Below are 24,891 nucleotides of genomic sequence, written 5' to 3'. Positions count from 1 at the left end.
AGATTTATTATGCTCTCTAACAGTAGGTTTAGACATAGCTTTAGAAACATCAGCGTTAATATCAGAATTTTTACCTTTGTCTAACCTAGCAAAATAAGCCTTTTCTTTATTATTCCTCTTAAAAGGAGGGATATAAACTTTCTCAGTTTTAGGCTTAAGAGAAGTAGAAACACTTCTGTTATCAACAGCAGACTTGGCACTAGTCAAATTTTCAATTTTAGCTTTAGATTCAATTAACTCTTGTTCCAAGCTTTTCGTCTTCTCATCTTGAGAGGAAATTTGATTTCTCAAAAATTAATTCTTTTTATTAGATTCATCTAATCTAACAATCAATTCCTCTTTTTCAAGATTAGTCAATTTTAACTCTTCCTTGAATTTCTTAGCAATTTTCATAGATTTCAATAATTCCTTACGAAGAGTTTCACAAGCATCAATAAAATCAATAGAAGCATAAGCAGAAACATGATCAGAAAGAAACTTCAAATTATTCATGACAACAGGGGTCAAGGATCAGCTCTTAGATCAAAAGATCTAAAACAAAAGAGCAACCCGCTCTGATATCATTTGTCAGTTTTTAGACCCCTTAAAACACAATTGGATTAACCTAATTAATTAACCAAGTTGTTACTTAGTCCAAATTAACAGATTTAGGTTAACACAAATATATCAATCATATCATGCATAGCAACGGAAAATAAATAAGACAATGATATGATCACCCAGGAAAACCAAACCGGTAAAAAACTTGGGGAGGATTTAACCTAGCTATCCTCAAGGTAAAAAGCAAATCCACTAGAAAGAATCGAAGTTCATACAATAAGACTTACAAGCCCCTCCGCTCGACTTCTTATTGCTACCAACCAGTAGAACTTACTGACACGACTACGTGCAAGCTCTGAATCCACAGACTCCTTCTTTCTTTGGCCTTTGCAAAACACAAACACCCCCGTTTGTGACTTTGAGATCCCACTCAAAGGTTTAGCAACACAAACTCTCCTATTTGTGACTCCAAGACCACCCTTGAAGGTTTAGATCATTAACACATTTGATGACAAGAGAAGACAACAACTTCTACAATACCGGATCTTGATATTCTTCAAGGAATAGCACCGGTAGAAGACATAAGAGAGCTTTTTAGGAACAAAACCCTAAATACAAAAGATGCACACTCTTTTCTCTCTGAAAAGCCACATAAAAACGTGCTTAGGGTTTCCTTTATATACTGGGAGAAGTAGATTAGAAACCCTAATCCTAAATGGGCTTGAACTGTTGTTTGGGCTTAATTAAAATTCTGCAGATACGACTTTCGATCGATCGAGCCTGTCTTTCGATTGATCGAACCAGACAGATTATGAAATCTTCTTTCTGCAGCTTGTATGTTCTTGAATCTTGACTTGAATCATCTTGAGCATTGTCTAATAATACCTATAGACTCTAAGATCTATATCTAGACAAGTTTGTGTTCATGATTTGCCAATTGTTCTAAACATTTAGAACCTAACACTCACCTCTTTGGTTTCCTTTGAATTTTCTTTCTTCTTAGGTTCCTTGTTGATCTTAGCCCCTTTTTCCTCAAAGCAATCATCATCAAAGATAGAGTCTTTATCTTGAGGTTCTTCCACTACCTTCTTCTTCTTTCCTTGAGCACCCTCAAGATAGTGAAACCTCTTAACGATAGTAGCAGTCATCCTTGTCATCATTTCTTCCATTTTCTTCAAAATATATTGGTCACTTGATGCCATTTGGTCAACAGAAGTAAGATAAGTTCTTATGAGGCGATTATCAAAAGTTCGAGACTAAGATGGTTGTGCAAGATTCTTTTTAGGAGTAATTTCATTTCTTCCATCTTCTTCAAAATATCTTGGTCACTTGATGCCATTTGGTCAACAGAAGTAAGATAAGTTCTTATGAGGCGATTATCAAAAGTTCGAGACTAAGATGGTTGTGCAAGATTCTTTTTAGGAGTAATGATGGGTCACTTACAAGAGATTTATCCTTATGAGAAACATTTCATGAAGATCACCAACAATAAATTTTACATTCAATTCCCATTTAACCATGCCCCTAGAATGAGACCACAAAGTTTAGACAAGGCCCAAAAGAGAGAAACTTGAAGACACAACAATGAAGACACTAAAAGATGACAAACCTTGACAAGACATGGGCCTAATGCCTCTGGACAGACAAGAGTGGACCTAGGGCCCAAGACAAAGAACAGGATAAGGTGACATGGGCCTAAGGCTCCAAAACAAAAACGAGGATGGGTCTAAGGCCCCAAGACACAACAAAGATGGGTTTAATGCCCCTAAACAAAACAAGGACGGGCCTAAGGCCCAAGACAAGGCAAAGACAAAACACGAATTGACCTCAGGCCTAAGATGACACAATAATGGGCCTAATGCCCCAAGACAAAACAAGGATGGGCCTAGGGCCCAACATAAACAAAGATAGGCCTAAGGCCCAAGATGACACAAGAATGAGCTTATTGCCCCTAGACAAGACAAAGGTGGGCCTAAGGCCCAAGATGACACAAGGATGGGCTTAATATAGATTCAAAAAACTACATTTTTAGAGATTTAATCAAATAAACATCTAACATGTGAGATCAAACAAGCGTGTTAGAAACCCTAAAAAGCTAAACTAACATAAAGAAGATAAAACAAAGATCAATATAAACAAATAAACATGAAACAAAACAAACAACTAAACGAAACTACATAAAATAACTAGACATGTTAAAGTTTACATAAAACCAAAAATAACAAACCAAGAATAACAAGAAAATATTATAAACAACCTAAAATCATATTAAAACATATCAAGCATGAGTAAACTCAACAAGCAAATAAAATATAATGACTAAAGAGAATACATCAAGAACTCATGTGAATCATATATAGCAAGGTGAGAAATCATGGAAAAGAAACTCACCTTGCTTTAGAATCACAGATTTGAGATGGTTTTAACCAGCCCCTCATCGCCTACAACACAAATATTAGTTTGAGGGAACAAGAATAATTAATGAACAGCACAAAAGTTAGTAATCACAACTTAAGAACAAAAAGTTTTGAAAAGGGTTTTAGAAAACAACTTTGAAAACAAATTTTTTGCCTTAGAACTCAGTAAAGAGAGGTTTTTTGATGATTAAAAAATGTGTTAAGGGGCTGCCCTTCGGTTTTGAAAAAAAAAAGAAGAAAAAAGAAAAAAAAAGGTTTTTGATAAGATGGAGGCTAAAAAATCACTCTCTCTAGCTAGGGTTTTGATTGGAGGTATAAGATGAGTATTATAAGTTAAAATTACGGTTTTTGGGATTTTTTAATAATCTATGGACGTTCTCAAGGGTTTATGGGCTAGCCCATATCAAAGCATGATATTTTGGGTCCTTAAAATGAAGTTTTAAGACTCAAAAAATCGGATTGCCTAGTTGGCCAAACTTTAAATAGTCATAACTTACTCAATATGAGTCCAAATTAAGCAAAATATATGTTCAAATTGAAACCCAGGATGTCTACTTTCCAATGAAAGAAACCTCACATAAAAATTCTTTGTGGATCAAAAGTTATATTCAAAATAGTGAGGAAAGGTCATTTTTCAGTATCCAAAGCGAATTGAGCACTTTTAAGTTGTGATTATTTCCAAACTATTGTAAACTCTGTAATTACCCTTGGTTGATATATGTCAAGCTCATCATTGAAGCCAGGGACCAAAATTTATTAACGGGCACAAAATGCCATGTCTACACTCTTTTCTTTTTTCTTTCTTCACATTTCCTCTCTTCTCTCTTTCTCTTTTTTCATTTTTCTTTCTTCATCGGCCTCTCTCTCTCTCTCTTTGTGGGTTTGGTGGTAGTGGTTTATTTTGGGTGTGGTTTTATGGATTTTGGCTATGGTAGTGGTGGTGATTGATTTTGGTTTTGGCTAAGTTTTGTGAGTTTGGCTGTGGGTTTGGTGGTGGTGATTGATTTTTCCATCTTGGGTGTGGGTTTCTTGGATTTTGCGGTGGTGGTTAATTTTGGCTTTGGCTATGGGTCGGATTTTGGGTTTTGGTTGTGTTTGATTAGATCGAATTTTGGGTTTTGGTTGTGGGTTGTGCTTGATGAGATTTTGACTATGCATATTCATATGGGTTTGTGTTTGATATGGATATGGGTTTGGTGGTTGTGATGGTGGTGCAGTGGTGGCTGTGGGTTGAAGAGAGGGAGAAGAAGAAGATAGAGAGACAGAGAAGAAGAGAGGCTGTGGGTTTGGTGGCTTAAAGAGAGACGGAAAAAGAGAGAGAACATAATAAATAAATGAGTCGTGTTTAACTGTGTTGTGAAAAATAAGAGCATTGATGTAAGGTGAGTTGTAAAATGGTGAGTTAAATAAGATAAAGTAGCTTTTTTCTTGGTGCTAAAATCTAACTTTCTAACACCACTAATGCTTGCATTGTGCATGATGTATGTATATATGTATATATATCTGCTCGCCCCTTCCGGTATGATTGTCACAATCCATGTCACCTAAGGCAAGCGATGCCTAATTTCCGCCGTGAAAGTAAGGTGACATCTCATTGGATTTTTGCTATGAAAATCTAGTACTTTACTTGAAAGCCTTAGAAAAGTATAGATTGGGGCCACACCCATTTAAAAGCCAAACCTCAAAAGCCCCCATGCATGCAAAGCCCTGAAAGCCAATGTCAAAATCATGTTTTTACTATCAATCTCCGAAAATTAAGGTTTTATCAAAACAAAGGACTGTCTTTGGACAGGTGTTGTGGGGTGCCTAACACCTTCTCCACACGTAACCAAACTTCCGGAGACCTAAGAATCAAGATTTTTTTTTTGCCATCCATATTAGATTAGGAAAAATGACAAGTGACCAATCACACCTTAAAAAAACCCAATGATTGGTGGCAGTTTCACTTACTTTTGGTGATTCTCTTAAAATTTGGCCAAAATTCCTACCACACCTTCAAAGGTAGACAAATACCCTCCTCCACCAAGAGAGAGAGCACCTAGAACTCTGCGCAAACCACGCCACACATCACACATGCGCATACTTGCAGCGTCATATTTCGAGAGGGGCCTTGTGCGTGCAAGAGTTGTTGCCATGGCGGGTGGTCCAACAAAGGCTCGCGACAATGGTGGCGGTTTTTTCGTCCTGTTTCGATTGAGGCCAGGCGTTGACAAAGTAGAGGAAAAATGTAAAGGTAATAATTTTTTTCATATCTCTTTGTGTGTATATATATTTGTAAATGTTATTTTTTTAAAAACATATTTTGCCGTAGGGGGCCCTAGGCGGCCTAATGCTTTGGGCCCTGCAGCAATCATCTGTGACCCTTTACAGGAAGAACTCATTAAAATTAATTAACACGGGAAATCAAAAGTAGGCATTACTGCTTAAAAAAAAAGAAAAGTAGGCATTACACATTGGAGAGGGAATGATTGATAGAAGCACTAAAATGACCAACCACATTTATTAAACAACCCATATATACATCCTGATTAATCTTCTTGCAAGTAGGCAACTAGCTAGAACATGATCACCATTATCATCACCATGCATGCATGCATGCAAATTCCAATAATTACATGATGGTGCATCCAGAGGAAGTTTCTTCACATCGACTCACATAAGTATAACAACTCCTATACCCGCCACCATAACTATCATAAATGGGCTTTCCATAGTAGTAGCCATCATAACATGGGGGTGGCCTACCATGACCATAATGGCATGGCCCCCCATCACGACCCTCATAGCACTCCGTACAACACGTCCCAAACCCAACCGGGTAAGCCGGCACAGGTACAGGAACCGGCAGTGGAACCGGTTCAGCACGAGGCTTTGGTGTTAATGGTGGCCATGGCCTAGTACCATGACCATACAGGCATGGCCCCCCACCACGACCCTCATAACATTCCGTACAACAAGTCCCAAATCCACCCGGCCGTACAGGCACACCAACCGGTCCAAGAGGAAGCTTTGGAACCAGTTCAGGGTCTTTCTTTTGCGGTGGCTTGTTCACAATCTCAGGTGGCTTCTGCTTCTCAGGTGGCTTCTGCTTCTCAGGCGGCTTCTCCAGCTCGTCAACGAATCTCACGCGTTTCTTTTGCGGTGGCTTCTTCCCTTTCCCAGGTGGGTTGGTGTTCTTCTCAATCTCTATGATCTCAATGCTCTTAATGGTATCACCACCTTTGCAAATTATCTTTTGCTTTACCTTTTCAGGACTGCAACATACCACTTTTATTACCACATAGTTTTCCTTCTCGATGTATGCCTGGTCTTGTATTTCTCTTGTTCACAACACATATATATATATATGTACAATAACTCAGTTTTCTTTTTTAGCCACATAACAACATATATATATATATATATATTTATATGTATGTATGTATGTATGTATAGATAACTATCGTTTACTTAAGAAAGAGGGACTCACGGGGGAATTTACAGAGCACTTTCTTTATCTTCTTGCGGCAGCGATGGCATTGAAGGTCGACCTCGATCCGCATAAATGTTGTTTTCTATAATAGTAGAGAAATTGTAAGCATGTTATCCATATTTAAGCCAAAACATAATAGAAAAGTCAAAGAACAATTATAAGCAAAAAGAGAAACTTGGAGATTTTGTCGACAGAAGAATCAGAACAAACAGTATCAGGTTCTGACATGAAAAAATAATGATTGTGCGTGAATGAATTGCGAACACGGGAAAATTTTAAATGAAATATAACGTGTACAAAGTCACATAGGTGATTGAATCCATGACTTCTTGTTTTGATATCGTAATATATTGATAATTTTTAAAAAAATTTAAAATATTAAAAAATAGTAAATTTATTCACTTAATCTAACAATTTTACAAACCTTTTCCTCCACCATGGCTCTATAGCTGTGAATTGAGATCTCAAACTCAACCAAAATTACTGAAGGGGTTAGCAATGCTTGATTGAGAAATCAAGTTCAAGGCTTCAAGTATGAAGAGACCACGAGAGTCAGTGAACAGAGAGTACATATTTATCATGCCAAGCCACACATTAAGAAGTCTTTTTTTATATTTTTTTTGACTTAACACCTTAAGTTAAGATTTAAGAAGACTTAAACGTCATATGTCGTACGTCTTGATCCAATGGGAAACGTCATATGTCATACGTCTAGCCCAATGGGATGTAGACACATGGGGTTTTTTAATTGAATATTATGGTCTATCATAAAGTCTAGAGGACAATAGACCCATTATTGTTATTTTTTATGAAGCCATTATAGTTATTTTATTTGCAAAGTGTGGTTTTACCTTTATTTGTGATTGCCGACTCTACAAAAATCATTTGCATGTGCTGCCCTGATTGGCTTACCTCACTTTCCTCCAACTTTCCCATATTCCTAAGAGCATCACCACTAGTGCCAGTGGAGTAAAAATGTGTATAATACAAAAAGTGTCAAAATTTACATAATTTTTCTTTAAAACTACCCTCATAAGTGGATGTAAAAATATGTATATTTACAGCTTTGTTATAATAACCATGTAAATATACACTATTATTGTAGTGGTGTATAACAATATTTTATTTTTTTTTCTCTCTCACCATTCATATTCTCTCTTTTTCCCAACGGACACAGCAACCTAGCAAAAGAAACACAACATTCCAATGGACACAACAATCCAACAAAAGAATAAAAGAAGAGGAGGAGAAACACTCAACTACCAACCCAAAACCACCCAACCACCACCACTGCAACCTATTTCAATAGTTGATAATCCACCACAAAAATTGACCCAAAATCAATAGAAAATCCAACTCAAAATCAAGCTAAACCCACCTGAAAACCTAACTCATAATCAACCTAAACTCTTCAGAAAACTCATCCCAAACCCAAACCAAAATCAATAAAAACCAAATCTAACAGAACCTATATGAAAAATCCAGCAGAAAATCCACATAAAAAACCCAACAGAAATTAGTCGGATCTGCCGCCATTACTGTCGCCGGATCTACCTTGCTGCTTCCCCTATTTGCTTGCTTCTACCGTTGGCGAATCTGCCTTGCTGTTGCCTAGATTTGCTTGCTTCCACCGTCAGATCTTCTACCATGTGTGAGTTTTGGGTTTGATATATGATAGAGGAAGAGAATCCAGAGAGCACCAGACGTGTTGGTTTGAGACATGAGAGATGAAGAGAGTTGAGGGAGTCCTAGAGGCAAAGAAGAATTGAGAGAGAAAGGGAGAGATGCGGTTGAGATAAGGTTAAGATGAAAAAGATATGTATTAATCAAAAGGATAGATATTAATAAAATAATAATATTATTATTATTTAAATAAAATAGATGAACTGATGTCGATGCTTTAGAAAAGTGGTAGTGTAAAATAGAAAAAGTAGGTTCTTAGTGTAAAATAAACGAAAAATTTGGTCAGACTAATGCAATTACTCTAAGGAAACATTATTAGTTTGGTCATTGTTCATAGTTAATTTGGTCAAGTACAATTTAGCATAAAAAAAAGCATCAACTATTCTAATACACCAAAGTTTTACTTGATGAATTATTTAAAATACACACTACATCACAAATTTTCTTTTTAGATTACAACATATTAAAATAATCTAAAAAACACCTCAAGTATATTAAAAAATTAACAAAACAAAAACCAAAAACAAAATAAAACACAGCACCACCATCCATTACCCCCACAACCCTCCACCACCACTAGGGACACCAAGACCACCACATAACACCTAGAACCAAACCCACCACATCAACACCACAAAACCCATCCTAAAATCAAAAACCAACACCCAAAATTATATCTAACCAAGCCATAGCACCACCGTTGCCACAACTAACAAGCATTGCCCAAAATCACCAACATTGCAACTCCTACCCCCTACCAACGCAAGACTCAAATAAAAAAACCTATTCAATCTTAATAGCCAAAATCAAATCAGAAAAGCCAACCCTCCCTCCTTCACGGCCATCACTATCCACGCCAAGCTAAGCTCCAACTCAACCAACTCAGAAAGCCACTGCTTGAGAGAGAAAGAAGAGAGGGGTGTGAGTGAGACGGCAAGCGGACGGGCGAGACAATGATGAGCAAGATGGTGAGAGGTTGAAGGTTGGTTTGAGAGAAAGAGAGAGAGAATAAGCTTTTTATTTTTACAATTTGAGTTTGTATCGTTCTACTAGTAGAATGGCACAAATGCACAGCCACAAATGCTAAATACTTTTAGAATGCTAAATATATATTATGCTAAATTTTAAGAATACAATGCTCGGGCCACTAATGGTCAAACCCGGGCATGGTATTCTTAAATTTTTTTTTCTAAGGCCTAGGCCCAGTCTAGCCACTTTGCATAAAATCTTTATGTACATTAACTTCCTTGTACTGTTGTACATAATATATATTTCTATTTTAACCGCAGAGACATTTCGTAGTTATCTAACAGCATTCTTATCAAGGGTGCTAAAAATGCTAAATCCTATTGTAGGCTCCAAAGACAGGCTTGCTGCCAATTGTAGGCTCCAAAGACGGGCTTGCAGGGCCAAACCGCTATTTTGGGCTCACAATCTATTTGTGTGGTGGGTCTGGGTATCCTACCTTGGGTTGTTCTAGGCTTAGGGACCCAATGGGAGCACTTCCCTCTCTTTCTCTACGTTTTCTTCTTCTCAAACTCTTTCTTTCTCTCTCCTTTCTTTTCCCAAAATTCCATCCATTTCCCATTCCTTCGTTCCTCCTATTTATAGCCCTTGTTAATGGGGTGATCATCATTATCTTCTCCTTTAGTGCAAAGAAAGGTCCAATGTCGATAAACTTAAGTGGATTTTTAGGTACAAGTGGCTTTGGGAACGGTTCCCTCTGCAACAAATGTGTTCGGCAGAGGAGTTTCCTAAGGTTCTGCCAAGCACTTAAATGGCGATGTGACCGGGCACGTGTATAGAGCTCAGAAATCATTTCCTGGGCAGCATGTGAGCGGGGCGTCCACTGTCCGCTTTCCAAGTATCCGGACAACACCCAATTTAGACTAGTAGTTATTGTGGGCTTGGGCCGGGGCTTTTGTTGGTGAGAAGGTTGGACCCCCGGCCCATATCATTAATTCATGGCCCAAGGCCCAAATGAACCTAGACGCTAGGTGCTGTATAATAGCCCCCCTTGTTTCGTTCTCAGCTCCCGGGGACGAATCAAGGAGTCAGAGAGGCATTGATTTGCCTGAGAAATCCAACGGACGCATTTTGGGCAGTTACAGCGGTCCATAAATGCGCTCCTCAAAAGGCGCGTTGCTTCAGACCCTCTGGTTCTGCCATCATTATTACCTGGCGGTTTGCAAACCGAGGCGCGCGTGTTGATTGCTCTGGGTATTTCTAAGGTCACTCCCTTTTACTTCATCATTGCTAATTAATGTTAATTATTGCTCACTAACCGATGCTTTTCCTTAACTCTTATAAATAGTTCACCTTAATCCATTTTCTCACTTTTCATTCTCTGTTCTTCCGAAATTTCTCTCTGCCAAGCATTCACCTGTGTTCCAGTCCACTAACCCAGAATCCTCCTCTCCCTTAGAGCTAGAAGTAAGTATTCTTCCCCTTTCCTTTGCTTTTATTTCCCTCCCCAGAGCTCTTTCTAATTTCTAGGCTTAGGATGGGTTTTGCTTATCCTTTAAATGTCGGAGCCCCCTTAGCTGCTTTTAGGCAAAGCTTTAGCGTCCCTGATGATGTGGAGATGGCGTACTGCCATGAAAGTGAGATCGCCCTCCACATAGGGGCAAGCATGGCCTTTTTCCCATTGATGTCAGTCCTAGAGGGCGGGGTTAGGTTTCCCATAGACCTGCTTTTACTTAACACCCTTAGATATTACAGATTGAGTCCCGACCAACTTCCCCCAAACTTTTACCGGGTAGTGAGTTGTATGGGTAGGCTAAACCAAACGTTTGGTTTGCAACTAGACCACCACGACGTAAACCACATGTACAGCCTTTATGGAAAGAAGAAATCAAATTACTACTTAAAGACTAGAGATACAAGGGTACGGTTGATTTCATGTTTGCCAGACTCTAATAGGAATTCCGCCGGGGAATACATCCGAGTGCGCGGCAATTGGTTTGCCGGTGACATCCCTCCCCCTTTGTCACGGTGCAAAGTTGGATCGTTCTAACCTTTAATTTTTCATATCCCTTCCATTCGTAACTACATTATTTACTCTAACTCACTCTGACTCGTTCTCTTTTGTTGCAGACGGTTTAGTGTTCACCCAGGATATAAGAACTGTTCATGTTCGGGACCTGAATTTTGTACTAAGGTCCGAAATCTTTGTGCACCGGGATGAATAACTCCGTGCGTCTCACCTTATTCTCGGCGTTGATCCGGTGTACTCCACTTGGCAATCTTTCAGCCAAGCCCTCATCGTTGATAGTCCGCTCCTTTCTTACATAGACGTTCGGCACGTGAACTTCCTTCCTCCCAACTTTACTAAAGGCGAAGCCCGCGACCTCAGCCTGCGGTACACCTGTTCGGATGAACTTGCGCCTATAAAGGACGAATCAGCCGAAGCGGCATCTAGATATCTCCAGGAACGTGCTCACGAGGCAATTCAACATGAAGTTGTACCAGCCAAACCCGAGAATCTAGTCCAAGTAGCCGTACAAGAAGCCGCAGAATCTAGTGACTCTTCCCGGACACACTCTGTTCCCAAAGACATGGTGACCAGAAGGACCTTGACTGTCAGCCGTTTCATTCCTGGGGCAAGCCAGGCCACTTAGCAGTAGCAGCCACCTCAAGGGCGCGTCCCGGCTCCTCCCGCTCATCCTCCACCTCCTCCCCCCTCCGGGCGGCAACGTAAGAGACAAAGGGCAGCCGATCTATCCTCCACCGGCCCGGGAGAGGTTCAAGTCCAAATTTCCCACCAACCTTCTCAGGGCATCACTATTCGGGAATCCCCGGCCCAGGTTGGAACGAATGTGGCCTCATCCTCCAGACCGATGCAGTTGTGGCAATCAACGTTCGAGCTAGATGGCACGCCCCTCCCGGCTAGTGCAAGCGTCCGGGCATGGGAGAAAGGTGAAGGGGGCCGTGTTGCCTAAAGCTTGGTCCACGATCTCCTTTTACCCGAGGACGTGAATGCGTTTGCTGATGGGACCGATGAGTCCATGGGGAGAAGACTCCAATGGCACACTATCGCAGTAAGTTCTTTTCCTTTGCACTCTTATTATTATTTTTTATTTTGCGCACATTCTTATTTTTCCGTGTTCGTTGTTCCTTTCAATTACCGTGTGTGAATAATGTTGTCTTTAACAGGCCGCTCAGTTAGCCCATATCCTGAACGAGAGGGTGAAGGACCTTACCGAGGAGGTTGATCGGGAGAAAGCTGGCAGGGAAGAGGCTGTAAAAATGGCTAAGGAGAAAACAAAAACTGCTGAATCAGCCGAGAAGAGGGCTGCTGCTTGCGGAGAAATCCCAAGCCTCTGCAGAGAAGAGATCGGCGAAGTTGGTGGCGCGGCAAAATGAAATGGAAGTGAAGCTGGCCGAGGCAGCAAGCTTGAACTCTACCCTGTCCGAAGAAGTTGTTAATTTGCGGGCGACCCTTGAAGCTTGTGAGAGTAAATGGTATGACGAGGGGTTCGCTGACGCAGAGAAGGGCATGGAGTTGGCGGTGATGCAAGCTTGGCAACTATCTTTCCGGGAGGGCTGGATGGCTGCTCTACAAGCCTTAGGGGTTCCCGAGGACTCTCCTCTTAAGGACCCTGGCCAGATTCCCATTCCAAATTCTGCCCCTGCCGCTCAGAACCCAGCCGGTCCAAACGATGAAGAGGAGACGGATAGCTTGAGGGAGCTGGTGGAGCAGATTGATGCCCACGTGGAGATTATTGGGACAAAAGCAACCAGCAACCCTCCTACTGACGACCCTCATGGTGAAGATGTTCATCCCTAGCCTCCTGTACCTGATCACCATTCCGCCGAGATGACCTCCGAGAGGCAACCTGTGGATCGTTCCTCCTAACCGCCAAACCTTTTCTATTTTACCTTTATTTGCTTTCATTTAACAACTTTTTATTTTAAGTTGGTTTGCCTATGTCGCTGGGCTGTGGCGACTAAACAGTTATTTTCTGGTTTTTTTACTAAAAAGCTACTTAATTTCTGGATTTCAACTTAATGTCACCGGGTTTTGGTGATGAAGTAATTGATTTATCATGCTTAGTTTTGATTTAAGTTTATTTGCCGATCAGTTACCTTAATCGTTTTTGTGACTATGCATGTATATTTTAACCTTCTTGTGCATGCTTTAAAGTTTCTGGTAATGCATGTATCACTAATTTACAGGGTGATGAGAAATCACTGGTTCGGCCAGATCCGATGTTTATTGTGACAGAAATCGACTGATTTAAGTGAAAAAGTTACCGGAATCTAGAAAAAAAATGGTCGGAATCTGGAAAAAGTGGTCGGAATTTGGAAAAAATGGCCGGATTTTAATGGATGACGGATGGGTCAGGTTTCACGGGTTTTAGAGGAAGAGATCCGACACCCGACCCACCGGCGTCGGGTTTTTGGAGTCGGGACCTGAGCCTGACCATCAGAGCCGTCAGATCGAGTGATTCCAGGTCGGGTCCGGGCGGGTAGGGCGGGTTGGGCAGGTGGGTAGTTTATTTGGACAGCCTTAATGGACGGTCAATGATAAAACTTCCTGAGATTTTAAGCATTCCAAGGTCAGGGCAATGGTATTTCGTTCATGTCTTCCAGATAATATGCCCCTGCACCTGCAATGGCTGTAATTCTGTACGGTCATTCCCAAGTTTGGGCTAGCTTCCCGGTGTTTGTATCTCGCATGCTTCTTACTGCCCTTCTAAGTATCAGGTCTTCGGCGTTGAATTCTCTCACCCTTACATCTCGATTGTAACGCCGGGCAAGCTTTTGTTGATACTCCACTAGTCTTATAGAAGCTGCGTCTCGATATTCTTCAAGTAAATCTAGGTGCTCCATCAGCTGACCATCGTTCTAGGACGTATTGAATTCTGAAACTTGTGCACTACATAAGTTGACCTCGGCCGGTATCACGGCTTCAGCCCCGTACGTGAGAAAGAATGGGGTCTCGCCCGTGAACCTCCAAGGAGTTGTTCGGTATGCCCACAAAACATTGGGTAGTTCCTCGGCCCAGTTGCCCATCGCTCCTTCCAGCCTTCTCTTCAAGTCGTTCACAATTACCTTGTTCACGGCCTCAGCCTGGCCGTTGCCCTGGGGATACGCTGGAGTAAAATACCTGTTCTTGATACTGAGATTGTTGCAAAATTCGCGAAAAGCTCGGCTGTCAAACTGTAGCCCATTATCCGATATAAGGGAGTCCAGAACCCCGAACTTGGTGATTATATTTTTCCATACGAACTTCTTTACATCTACGTCCCGAATATTGGCTAGAGCCTCTGCCTCTGCTCATTTGGTGAAGTAGTCGACGGCTACCAAAACGAATCTTCAATTGCCCGTTGCTCGGGGAAAAGGCCCGAGTATGTCCAATCCCCATTGTGCGAAGGGCCAAGGACTGCTAATTGGGTTCAAATGCCCGGCAAGCTGGTGTATCAAAGGGGCGTGCTTCTGACATTGCTCACACTTCTGAATGTATTCCACGGCGTCTTTCTGCATCTGGGGCCACCAGAATCCCTAAGTCATTGCCCGGTGTGCCAATGACCGTCCCCCTACATGACTGTCGCATACCCCTTCATGCAACTTGGCCAGGATTTGGCCTACTTTCTCTGGGTGTAAGCACAAAAGATATGGTCCTCCGAATGACCTACGATAGAGTTTCTGGTCTTTGGACAACCAATACCGGGCAGCTACCCTGCGGATCTTGTTGGCCTCCTTCTCATCGTCCGGAATTCAGTCATCAGCTAAGAAATCTATGATGGGATCCATCCAGCTTGGTCCAAGTGTTGCAATTGCTGTGACTTCGACTCTTGCAGTCCCCTCATCTCCTGTTACCTTAATGCTGGGCTCGGGGACGAGTTCTACTCTGATAAGTTGGGGAATATCCTTAGCAATTGTCGATGCCAGAGTGGAGAGAGAGTTGGCATGTCTATTTTGTGTTCGGGCCACTTGAATCACCTTTACCGTACGAAAGCTGTCTATGACCTGCTTCACTAAGTCTAAGTATGCTTTCATCTGAGGATCTCGAGCCTCAAAACTCCCCTGCACTTGGTTAACTATGAGCCTTCAATCCGAATAAACTTCTACATCCCGGGCTTCTAACCTCGAGACCGCCCTCAGTTCGGCAAGCAAAGCTTCATGCTCTGCCTCGTTGTTGGAGGCGTTAAATCCCAATTTGAACGAATGCTCCAAGAGAATTCCCTCCGGGATAATAATGACTATCCTGGCTCTGGCCCCTTTGGCGTTGGAAGCCCCATCCCCATGTACCTTCCACAGGCAGTGTTCCAACTAATAGACCATCTCCCCTTTAGGAGAGAATTCTGCTACAAAATCAGCTAATACCTGCCCCTTTACTGAACTTCTCGTCTTATACCTCACATCGAATGCCCCAAGTCGTGTCCCCCATTTAGCTATTCGCCCCGTGAAATCAGACATTTTCAATATTGACTGTAGGGGATGTTCGGTCAGCACATATACGGTATGAGCCTGAAAGTACTGAGGCAATTTCCTAGTGGCATGCACTAGGGCCAGCATCAATTTCTCCAAGGGCAAATACCTGGTCTTGGCGTCGACTAGGGTCTTGCTAATATAATACACGGGCTATTGTACTCCCCGGTCTCTTAAAAGCACAACACTCACAGCATGGTCGGATACCAAGAGGTACATGAACAGTTCCTCTTCGGGCTCTGGTGCACTCAACATCGGCGCCCGCACTAAGTACTCCTTGAGGTTCTTGAAAGACTTTTCACATTCATCATTCTACCGAAATCCCTTCCACTTCTTCAAAAGCTGATAAAATAGACGGCAGCGATCTAAAAATTTTGAGATGAACCGGTTGAGAGTGGTCAGCATCCCAGTCAACACCTGTACTTCTTTCGAATTGCTTGGCAATCAGAGGCGCTTCACGGCCTCTATCTGGTCAGGATTGACCTCTATCCCCCGACTGGTGATCAAGTACCCCAAAAATTTGCCAGCCCCCACTCCAAAGGCACATTTTTCTACATTAAGACACAATCTATGCTTCTACAACACCTCAAACACCCCCCGGAGATCCTCTACATGCCGTGCCTCTTGCTTGCTTTTTACCACCATATCGTCTATATACACTTCGACCGTATGCCCAATTTTATCCCGAAACATCCTCATCATCATCCACTGGTATATCGCCCCGACATTCTTTAGCCCAAAAGGCATCATGATGTAATGATAATTAGCATCGGGGGATATGAATGTCATTTTCTCCTGGTCTTCACCGGCTAGGGCAATCTGATGGTACCCTTGAAAAGCATTCAGGAAACTCATTCTCGGGTGCTCGTAAGTGGTGTCCACTAATTGATCAATCTTTGGCATGGGGAACGGGTCCTTTGGGCATGCTCGGTTCAAATCAGTGAAATCCACACAAACCTTCCACTTGTCGTTCTTCTTCCGGACAACCACGGTATTTGCCAGCCATTCTAGGAAAAATGTCTCCTTTATTGCTCCTGCCTCCTTCAGCTTCTCTACCTCATGCCTTACCGCCTCAACATGGTCTTTGATTGACCTTCTCGGCTTCTGTTTCTTTGGAGGATATGAGGGGTCTACGTTAAGTTTGTGGACGATAAACCCGGGATCAATCCCGGGAACTTCATAAGGGTTCCAAGCGAAAACATCCATGTTTTGAATCAGAAACAGCAATACTTGGACTCTTTCCTCATTACTCATGCTTGCTCCAACCTGAAAATATTTATTAGTGTCCGGCAGTATTTTTACCTTTACCAACTCCTCAGCGCAGCCAGCCCCCATTCCTTCTCGGGGCCCCTTTGATTGTTATAAAGGGTTTTTCCGGGATGCATCTTCCCGTTCAACATGCTCTTGTTTGGACCACCCAGTCCCCTCGTCTTTTACCAGTTGTCCGGTGATTTCTCCCTAACCGACCTGATTCCCCCACTTCTAATTCACTACGGCGGTAAGACACTGTCTGGCCTCTTGCTGGTCTCCTCTTATCACGGTGACACCTTGCTCGGTTGAAAACTTAATCTTTACATGTAGTGTTGATGGGACAGCCCTCATTGAATGGGTCCACGGTCTTCCCAGAATGGCAGTATACGGGGAAAATGAACTTACTATTGTGAATGTCACTGCCACCTCTTTCCCTCCCATAATCACGGGAAGAGAAATTTGCCCCTCAGGAATCACTACTTTGCCGTCGAACCCAACCAAAGGAGAAGTGTGCTTCATCAGGTCCTCTTTCCTTAGCCTGAGTCCCTTGAACAGATCAAGGTACATTACGTCGGCCCCGCTTCCCTGGTCTATCATCACATTTTTTACTAAGAAGCCGCTTATCCGAGCCGTGACCACTAATGCGTCATTATGTGGTTGGATCGTCCCCTCCAAATTGTCATCGTTGAATGAGATGGGCTCCTGTGCAAACTTCATCTTCTTACCCGACGACTGTAGATCCGGGTTACCCTCTACCGGTACTACTGTCAACACTCCTTTCCTCCCTCCTGCAATGAGCTTCTCCGGGGCAATATGGATTACTTCAATCACCCCTACAGGGGGTGGGAGAGGGTTCCCTCTTTGCCGAGTATCCTGCCCTACGACTCTGTCCCCCGAGTCTAGCACGAAATCCTTTAAGTGCCCAGCCTTGACTAATTGCCCGAGGTGATCCTTTAATACCCGACATTATTCGGTAGTATGACCCTTGTCCCGGTGATAAGTGCAGTACAGATTCTGATTCCTCCTAGATAGGTCCCCTCTCATCTTATTCGGCCATTGAAAATACGACTCGTGTTTGATCCGGTCAAGAATCCTGTGTACCGGTTCCTTAAACGTTACATTCACTTCTCTCATTTGTGCGGCCGGCTCTTGAATCGTCAGACCCCCCTGAGGCCTGAACGAGAAACCAGTCTGCCGGGGACGATTCATCATTGGCACTTTACCTTTGCTTTGCAGCAGGTCATCCTTTAATCGTTTATATTCCTCGATGCATCTCATAAGCTGCCGCATGCCTTCGGGAGGCTTCTTGGTCAACGACTCTCGTAGCTCGGAATCCTCGGGCAACCCCATCCTAAAAGTGCTTGCTATGACCCTTTCGTTATCCCCACCTATCTCATTGTATAGCTCCTAATACCGGCTGCCGTAACTACGGAGGATCTCTCCCGCCCTCATTTTCATTGAGAGAAGCGCATCTACTGGCTGAGGTACTCGGCTGCACGTCACAAACCAAACCCCGAACTCCTGAATTAGCTCGGAGAAACTACGTATGGATCCTTTCCGTAACCCGTTAAACCACCTTAAAGCAGTTGGTTCCAGACTCGAAGGAAATACCTTGCACATCAGCGCATCGTTATGAGTATGCAAAGACATCATCTAAATATAATGGCTGATGTGTTCTACGGTTTCAGTCTTCCCGTCATAGCAGTTGAATAGTGGACGAGTAAACCTATCTTGCATCTCAGCTCGCTCGATTTCGTTCGAAAACGGTGACCGAGCTGCTTTTTGTAGAGCGCAACTCATGGCATCCATGGCAGCATTCCGAGGTCGCCTTTCTTCCAAGGAGAGCGAGTCTCTAACTTGATTTCCCCGAGAATGTGAACGGTCTCGGCGTTGCAACGATTCCCGGGAGGGAGACCGGTTCCTATTTCGTCGAGACCCTCTCGAATGCGAACGGTCTCGGTATCGATGGGATTCTCGGGAATGTGAACGACTTCGCCGTAGTCGAGGTTCGGACTGATTAGATCCCTCTCCGTATCTATTTCCCCCAATTTCGACCTCCTATTGCCGGTCATTTCTGTCTCCTCTCCGGCGCCTACCTTACACCTTCAGCTCCAAACCCCTGACTAGTCTGCGCAGCCGTTCAAGCTCCTCCCTCTGCCTACGTCCCGTAGCACCAGAAACCGTTCATTGGGTTTGGTACGACCCTTCTCCTGTGCCAGATATTTCTTCTCGTTGGTTGTAATCCCTATCTTCTCGTTCTTTCTGTCGTCGCTCTCGCCAACTTGACCCCCGAGAAGACCCTATGGATCCAGTTTCAGCATGGTCCCTCGAATGTCTTTTAGACATTTTCTCGAGCTCGAGTCCCTCTAGAACCACGGCGTCATAGGAGAGCCCCACGGTGGGTGCCAATTGTAGGCTTCAAAGACGGGCTTGCTGCCAATTGTAGGCTCCAAAGACGGGCTTGCTGGGCCAAACCGCTATTTTGGGCTCACAATCTATTTGTGTGGTGGGTCTGGGTTTCCTACCTTGGGTTGTTATAGGCTTAGGGACCCAATAGGAGCACTTCTCTCTCTTTCTTTACGTTTTCTTCTTCTCAAACCCTCTCTTTCTCTCTCCTTTTTTTTCCCAAAATTCCATCCCTTTCCCATTCCTTTGTTTCTCCTATTTATAGCCCTTGTTAATGGGGTGATCATCATTATCTTCTCATTTAGTGCAAAGCAAGGTCCAATGTCGATAAACTTAAGTGGATTTTTAGGTACGAGTGGCTTTGGGAACGGTTCCCACTGCAACAAATGTGTTCGGCAGCAAAGTTTCCTAAGGTTCTGCCAAGCACTTAAATGGCGATGTGACCGGGCACGTGTATAGAGCTTGGAAATGATTTCTCGGGCAGCATGCGAGCGGGGCGTCCGCTGTCCGCTTTCCAAGTATTCGGAAAACACCCGGTTTAGGCTAGTAGTTATTGTGGGCTTGGGCTGGGGTTTTTGTTGGTGAGAAGGTTGGACCCCCGGCCCATATCATTAATTCATGGCCCAAGGCCCAATTGAACCTGGACGCTAGGTGACGTACAACTATTTTTTAGCATTTTTAGCACCTCAAATGATAAAAATACACCTACATCAAATATGCTAAATCCTAAAATTTTTAGCATTGAGCTATAGTGAGCTGTTATCAATAATAGCTCACTGTAGCTGGATTGTAAAAAAGAAAATATTTTTTATTCAACCCTAACGTCTCTTTTCTTATTTCTGTCCTTCTCTTTCCTGTCTCACTTCTCACCTCTCTCTCTCTCTCTCTCTCATTTGATTTTGGGTTATGGATCGTGGTTAGATGGTCGTGGGTGGTGGCGGTCAGCGATTGTGGTCCAATGGGCATAGGTCATGGGTTTAACGGTCCGATGGTTGTGGTTTTAGTTCCTATGGGTTGTGGGTCACAAGTCTTCACCGATCTACTAGTTGAGGGGTGTGAGTCAAATCCGGGGGCAGCGTGATAGTGGGTTGTGGGTTTGGGTCGTAGTGGGTCTGGGGTGTGGTGGGTCGAGGTGTAGTAGATCGGCGTGATGGGTTTGCTTTTATGGAGGTTTGTCATGGTGGGTTGAATCCGAGTTGAAAGGTTGTTGTGGTGGGTTTGTGTGTATGTGTGTGTGTGTTTTGCTTGTTGATTTGAGTGGCAATGGTGGATTGGGATGTGGGTTTGCTGTGTGTGTATTTTTTGCTTGGTGGGTTTGCTATGTGTATGTGTTTTTTGCTTGATGGGTTCGCTGGTGGCGGCGATGGTGGAGGTTTTTTTTTTTTTTTTTTACTCTCTGTTGTGGTGGTTGTGGTATGGGTGTTGGGTTTTTGGTGGGTGGTTGGGTGGTGGGTTTTGTGGTGACTATTGGTAGGGTGGTGGCTGGCGATTCTGAGAATAATTGGATTGAGAAAGAGAGAGACAAAGGAGAGAGAGATAGGGAGAGAGAGGAAGAATAAAAAAATGAATAAAAATAATAAAGAAAGAATATTTAAATGAGGTGTTAAAAAAATAGAAGTTTTGATGTAAGGCATATTGTAAAGTTACATGTTATAAAGTTGGGTTTTTAGATACTAAATGCTAAAATTTTTAAGATCTTTGATGGGTATGCTCTAAAGATAATAATAAACTAGTGTTGTTTCTCAAAAATAATAAACTAGTGTTTTTGGATTCTCAAAGTTGGACTTGGAGTACATCTTTCTTTTTTCTTTTTCTTTTCTTGGAACACCTCAAATCAAAGAGTTGAAAGAGGGATGATGGATCTCAAATTAGAGTAGCAATTGAGGATAATAATAAACCACCTTGCAAATTATCTTTTGCTTAATCTTTTCAAGACAGCAACATACCACTTTGATTACCTTCAAGTTTTCCTTCTTTTTGTATACTTAATCTTATATTTTTTTTTAAAAGAATTTGTATTATCTCTAATATTAGTCAATTTTTTGGGTCTTTTTAAAATTAGAGGAAAAATGTGAAAATAACTTTTTTTTTTTATATCTCCATATATATATAAAAGAATTTTTTTTTCCCTCGTATATATTTGGGAGAATATTGTGTACCTTGCATTGGGTATATGTTGCAAGACCTTGACCTAACTTGTACTCAAATTTGAGCATCTCCTTAGCGGCAATCAAAACTGCTGCGGGCCATCCTAGATTAGCTTCAGAAGCATTGTGGATCAAAGAAACTAGTTCGAAACTGTGGAAAGATGCTTCCTAAAAAAGCATTTGCATCAATGTAAGGTATGGACAACTCTTGATAAATAATCATAGGTCCCTTCCAAGATGGTCACCAACTGTTCTTAGAAATGAACTTAAATTTCCAGTGGAGGGTAGACGAAATTGCACCTGCTGCGTGGAACCAGGGTCTCCCTAAAAGTACATCATACAGAAAATCCACTTTAATCTCCTGGAACTTAACCACGAATAATCTCGAGTCAACCTAAATCATTAAGCTGTGAGAGATAAGAAACATGTATCTGATGCAAGGAATATTTTTCCTACATTTGAGGCCTTTCACTACTAGTGGGCCCTAAGTGGCCTAATGCAAGAAAGAACTCATTAAAATTAGTTAAAACGGGAAATCAAAACAGTAAACTATACACATTGGAGAGGGAATGATTAATATAAGGTTTTTAATATTTAAAAAATTATTACAACTCAAGTAACACTAAAATGAACAACCATTTGTCCCCAGCCGTGCACGCTCATTAACCAAACCCATATCATATATATCATACAAACCAATAAAAGAAAATTCAAACCCACGCGGACCATGTGACATATATAGCCATATAGGCAACGAGAGTCTAGAACATATTTTTTTACTTGCAAGTAGGCAACTAGAACATGATCACCATTATCATCATCATGCATGCATGCATGCAAATTTCCAATCACATGCTGGTGCATCCGGAGGAAGGTTCCTCACCGAAGTAATCACAATCACATCGATTCACATAAGTATAACAACTCCTTCTATACCACCCTCCACCATAACTATCACAAATGGGCCTTCCATAATAGTAGCCATCATAACATGGGGGTGTCCTACCCTGACCATAATGGCATGGCCCCCCATCACGACCCTCATAGCATTCCGTACAACACGTCCCAAATCCAACCGGGTTAGCCGGTACAGGTACAGGAACCGGCAGTGGAACCGGTTTTGGTGTTAGTGGTGGCCTACCAAGACCATAAAAGCATGGCCCCCCACCACGACCCTCAGAACATTCCGTACAACACGTCTCAAACCCAACCGGGTAAGCCGGTACAGGTACCGGAACCGGCATTGGAACCGGTTTTGGTGTTAGTGGTGGCCTACCAATACCATAAAGGCATGGCCCCCCACCACGACCCTCAGAGCATTCCGTACAACAAGTCCCAAATCCAACCGGCCGTACAGGCACACAAACCGGTTCAACAGGAGGCTTTGAAACCGGTTCAGTATCTTCTTTTGGTGGTGGCTTCTCCTCAGGCTCAGCAGGTTTTTCTGGTGGCTTCTCCTTCTCAGGTGGTTTGGTCTTCTTCTCAGTCTCTTTGATCTCAATGCTCAAAATGGTATCACCACCCTTGCAAATTATCTTTTGCTTTATCTTTTCGGGACTGCAACATACCACTTTTATTACCACCAAGTTTTCCTTCTCCTTGTATTGTTGGTCTTGTACTTCTTTTGTTCACAAAAATTACCAACACGTAATAACTCAGTTTTCGTTATTTATTATTTAGCCACATAAAAAGTAAAAACACAAACTTGCACATTCATATATGCACTAAAATTGAACTTAAGAAAGAGAGACTCACGAGGGATTTGACAAAGCAATTTCTTGATCTTCTTGCGGCAGCGAGGGCATTGAAGGTCGACCTTGATCCACATAAATGTTGTTTTCTATAATAGTAGAGAAATTGTAAGTATGTTATCCACGTTTAAGCAAAAGAGAATAGAAAAGCCAAAGAACAATTATGAGCAGAAAGAGAAACTTGGTGATTTTGTCCACAGAAGAATCAGAAAAAACAATATCAGGTTTTGGCATGAAAAATTAATGATTGTGTTTGTGAATGAAGTGCGAATTTATTCATTTAATTTAATGCAATTGAGTGAGAGCTCAGCCCTACACGTAAATATTTTAAATAAGATAAGATGGATATAGAGAATTAAACTTAGAATATTTTTCTCTCCTATGATATTAGATTAATTATTTTTTCAAAAGTTTAAGTTATTAAAAAAAAATGGTGAATTTGTTCATTTAATATAATAACTACAAAATTGACAAACCTTTTCCTCCGCCATGGCTCTATATAGCTTTGAATTGATATCTCAAACTCAACCAAAAGTACTGAAGGGGGCTAGCTTGATTGAGAAATTAATTTCAAGTACGAAGAGTGCAGGAGAGTTAGTGAACACAAAGAGTACATATATTATGGCAAATTAAGCAGACCTTAAAAAGACTTAAAACCTCATATGTTGTACGTCTAAATCCAACGGGAAACGTCATATGTCGTACGTCTAGCCCGATGGGATGTAGACAGGTGGGCTTTTTAAAAATTGGATTTCATGGTCTATCATATAGTCTAGACCCATTATTGTTCTTTTACTTGGAAAGTGTGGTTTTACTTTTATTTTTGTGATTGCTGACTCTCCAATCTATTATTTGCATGTGCTGGCCCTGATATACTGACCCACCTCACCTTTCGATTTTCCAACGTTATTAAGGAAACTATCAAAGTGATCGAGAAAAGAAGAAAGACAGCACTGCCAAGAAGAAATTGAAAAGAAAGAAGTAAAACGACAAGAAGAATGTGTAAACGACATAAATATGTACTACTTTTTTCTTTTTATATATATATATATATATATATATATAGAGAACATAATTCATTTCATTAAGAAAAACCGGCAATGGCAACTTGGACAAAAAAAAAAAAAAAGGGAGGTGGAACATCTTCCATCTGCACAACAAATCCAAAATACATAAAGCATGTCAAGCTAAATTATAAACAACTTTATTACCTTCTTTCTTTATATGAGAGTAACGTAATTGAGTAAAAAATCTAGTGCCATATCGTACATCATCGATAAGAAAACCATTAAAGGAAAAAAACAAACTGTTGCTGATCAATGCTATCATAAGAACCTGAGAATCTCCTTCTAAGACCACCTAATTGAATCCCAAATCCGCAGCAAACTGAAGATCTGATGATGCCGCCTTTGCTTTGATCTCCAGTAGATTGTAAACATGTGACAATTGCACTAGATAGTTGGGACAAGCTTTAGCAGTTGCTCTCTCTCTCTCTCTCTCTCGTAGTGATGATAAAATATATTACGACAGTGACCCTCAAAATCTCTCCACTGGCATTGTTTGGAGACCTTATTAAAGGGGAGATATGGAGCATTGATTGTTAACAAAAAGGGTAAGAGAAAACATTCATTATTAAGCTTTAAGAGTACAAGAATGTATCATCATTAAATAACCAATACAACCCAAATGGTGTGTAATGATAGACAATGAACCACAACTTATTACTTCACTGACATGTAATGATAGAAGTATTTGTAATTGTAAAAGTTAATTTTTATTTTTTGAAA

At 41.8% G+C, this 24,891-nt stretch overlaps 3 protein-coding genes across 4 annotated transcripts; all 3 read right to left on the bottom strand.

Annotated features, from left to right (window-relative positions):
- Positions 1 to 5,438: 5,438 nt before the first annotated feature.
- On the bottom strand, positions 5,439 to 7,038 carry LOC115992067 (protein PYRICULARIA ORYZAE RESISTANCE 21-like). 2 transcript variants are annotated; one of them, XM_031116110.1, is made up of 3 exons: positions 6,854 to 7,038; positions 6,427 to 6,511; positions 5,439 to 6,275 (listed from the first exon to the last, which is right to left on the bottom strand). In XM_031116110.1, exons 1-3 carry the CDS (start codon positions 6,866 to 6,868, stop codon positions 5,569 to 5,571), a joined length of 807 nt encoding a protein of 268 aa, XP_030971970.1. In that variant the 5' UTR covers positions 6,869 to 7,038; the 3' UTR covers positions 5,439 to 5,568. The 2 variants fall into 2 exon arrangements, with proteins under 2 accessions (XP_030971970.1, XP_030971971.1); XM_031116111.1 differs by lacking the exon at positions 6,854 to 7,038 and adding an exon at positions 6,605 to 6,741.
- A 9,993-nt stretch (positions 7,039 to 17,031) lies between these two features.
- Positions 17,032 to 18,150, bottom strand: LOC115990995. The gene is made up of 2 exons (XM_031114753.1): positions 17,902 to 18,150; positions 17,032 to 17,751 (listed from the first exon to the last, which is right to left on the bottom strand). Exons 1-2 carry the CDS (start codon positions 18,148 to 18,150, stop codon positions 17,032 to 17,034), a joined length of 969 nt encoding a protein of 322 aa, XP_030970613.1.
- Positions 18,151 to 21,925: 3,775 nt separating this feature from the next.
- On the bottom strand, positions 21,926 to 23,741 carry LOC115992226 (protein PYRICULARIA ORYZAE RESISTANCE 21-like). The gene is made up of 3 exons (XM_031116321.1): positions 23,581 to 23,741; positions 23,109 to 23,193; positions 21,926 to 22,974 (listed from the first exon to the last, which is right to left on the bottom strand). The coding sequence occupies exons 1-3, from the start codon at positions 23,593 to 23,595 to the stop codon at positions 22,202 to 22,204; spliced, it is 873 nt and encodes a 290-aa protein (XP_030972181.1). The 5' UTR covers positions 23,596 to 23,741; the 3' UTR covers positions 21,926 to 22,201.
- Between the last annotated feature and the right edge of the window lie 1,150 nt (positions 23,742 to 24,891).

The sequence above is a fragment of the Quercus lobata genome, chromosome 5, assembly GCF_001633185.2.
Source record: "Quercus lobata isolate SW786 chromosome 5, ValleyOak3.0 Primary Assembly, whole genome shotgun sequence".
Taxonomy (NCBI): Eukaryota; Viridiplantae; Streptophyta; class Magnoliopsida; order Fagales; family Fagaceae; genus Quercus; species Quercus lobata.
Note: the sequence above shows the minus strand (reverse complement) of the source record. Positions and strands in the feature narration are given on the sequence as shown.